Raw genomic sequence first — 2,178 nt, 5'->3', positions numbered from 1 at the left:
TTGTATGTCACTAAAAACTGCTTCAGAATTTGTATTTGAACAGATGGATGCTAACGCTGATTGTTTGTTTCAAAAGAAAGAGAAAGCACAGTTGTAAACAGTAGATAGATTCTTTGCATGTCCAGCTTTAAAGTGAATATTGCTTAGGGGCTCGTGTGACATGATCACTTCAGTGCTTTCACTCGGGAAGAGTGATGCCTTCTTTGTCGTAACGATGTCACTTCTGTCAATACACAACTGCGCACATAATGGGTTCCAGAAAATGCTGTCCTTAAGAATAAGGAAACTTCCTGCAGGTCCACACGAGTAATTTTACTTGATTTTTTTTTTTCAGGTTTGATTCCTTATCCTTTTCCTCCAAGATCTAATACAACATTTCTCTTTCTCTTGCAGACCATGCCCTCTCTATGACGGTTACTTGTTAAGCTAACTCTGCATGCCAGAAGACTGTCCTTGGTTGATCCAAGGGCTTTTGGGGACTCCAGCCTCTCCCCTGTTTTTCTGTGTGTGTGTGTTCCTCTAGAACTTTCAAAACTGTTTCTCCAAAGGGTTTTGCAGAAACTTAGACTGTTTTCTAAAGCAGAAGCACCTCAGTCCACAGCAGTAGGGATGGGCAGCGTGCGAACCAACCGCTACAGCATCGTGTCTTCGGAAGAGGACGGCATGAAGCTGGCAACCATGGCCGTTGCCAACGGCTTTGGGAACGGAAAGAGTAAGGTACATACCAGACAGCAATGCAGGAGCCGCTTTGTCAAAAAAGATGGCCACTGCAACGTCCAGTTTATTAACGTGGGCGAGAAGGGACAGCGATACCTGGCAGACATCTTCACCACTTGCGTGGACATCCGCTGGAGGTGGATGCTAGTTATCTTCTGCCTGACTTTCATCCTCTCCTGGCTTTTTTTTGGCTGTGTGTTTTGGTTGATTGCACTGTTGCATGGGGATCTGGAGACTCAAGAAAATAGCAAACCTTGTGTCTCTCAAGTGAGCAGCTTCACCGCAGCCTTTCTGTTCTCCATTGAGACCCAGACCACGATCGGCTATGGCTTCAGGTGTGTCACAGACGAGTGCCCCATCGCAGTTTTCATGGTGGTTTTCCAGTCTATAGTAGGCTGCATCATTGATGCCTTCATCATTGGTGCTGTCATGGCAAAGATGGCTAAGCCAAAAAAGAGAAATGAAACTCTAGTCTTCAGCCACAACGCCGTGGTGGCCATGAGAGACGGGAAACTGTGCCTGATGTGGCGTGTTGGAAACCTGAGGAAAAGCCACTTGGTGGAGGCACACGTGCGAGCACAGCTCCTCAAATCCAGGATCACGTCAGAAGGGGAGTACATCCCCTTGGATCAAATAGACATCAACGTAGGGTTTGACAGCGGGATAGACCGCATATTCCTGGTCTCCCCAATTACGATAGTACATGAAATAGATGAAGACAGTCCTTTGTATGACTTGAGCAAACAAGACATGGACAATGCTGACTTTGAAATTGTAGTAATATTAGAGGGCATGGTGGAAGCTACCGCCATGACTACCCAGTGCCGTAGCTCATATCTGGCAAATGAAATCCTCTGGGGCCACCGCTACGAGCCTGTACTCTTTGAAGAGAAAAACTACTACAAAGTGGACTACTCAAGGTTCCACAAAACATACGAAGTGCCCAACACACCCATCTGTAGTGCCAGAGACTTAGCAGAAAAGAAATACATTCTCTCTAACGCAAACTCCTTTTGCTACGAGAACGAAGTGGCCCTCACCAGCAAAGAGGAGGACGAGATTGACACTGGGGTGCCTGAGAGCATGAGCACAGACACCCCTACAAAGTGGACTACTCAAGGTTCCACAAAACATACGAAGTGCCCAACACACCCATCTGTAGTGCCAGAGACTTAGCAGAAAAGAAATACATTCTCTCTAACGCAAACTCCTTTTGCTACGAGAACGAAGTGGCCCTCACCAGCAAAGAGGAGGACGAGATTGACACTGGGGTGCCTGAGAGCATGAGCACAGACACCCCCCCCGACATGGACCACCACAACCAAGCAGGGGTGCCTCTAGAGCCACGGCCGCTACGGCGGGAGTCGGAAATATGACTGAAACTCTTCCTCTCTCTTTTGGTTGAAAGGAGAAAAAAAAAAAAAAAAAAAAAAAAAAAAAACACATATCGGGCAAAGAGAC

At 46.8% G+C, this 2,178-nt stretch overlaps 1 protein-coding gene across 2 annotated transcripts; it reads left to right on the top strand.

The window, feature by feature from the left end:
* The first annotated feature begins 395 nt into the window (after nucleotides 1-395).
* Nucleotides 396-2,093, top strand: KCNJ2 (potassium inwardly-rectifying channel, subfamily J, member 2). Of its 2 annotated transcripts, none has more exons than XM_009695803.1 (2): nucleotides 396-1,637; nucleotides 1,838-2,093. In XM_009695803.1, exons 1-2 carry the CDS (start codon nucleotides 610-612, stop codon nucleotides 2,091-2,093), a joined length of 1,284 nt encoding a protein of 427 aa, XP_009694105.1. In that variant the 5' UTR covers nucleotides 396-609. The 2 variants fall into 2 exon arrangements, with proteins under 2 accessions (XP_009694105.1, XP_009694103.1); XM_009695801.1 differs by having other exon boundaries at nucleotides 396-1,776; nucleotides 1,974-2,093.
* The last annotated feature ends 85 nt before the right edge of the window (nucleotides 2,094-2,178 follow it).

The sequence above is a fragment of the Cariama cristata genome, unplaced genomic scaffold (assembly GCF_000690535.1).
Source record: "Cariama cristata isolate BGI_N322 unplaced genomic scaffold, ASM69053v1 scaffold29362, whole genome shotgun sequence".
Lineage (NCBI taxonomy): Eukaryota > Metazoa > Chordata > Aves > Cariamiformes > Cariamidae > Cariama > Cariama cristata.
This window is presented reverse-complemented; position numbering and strand designations above follow the sequence as displayed.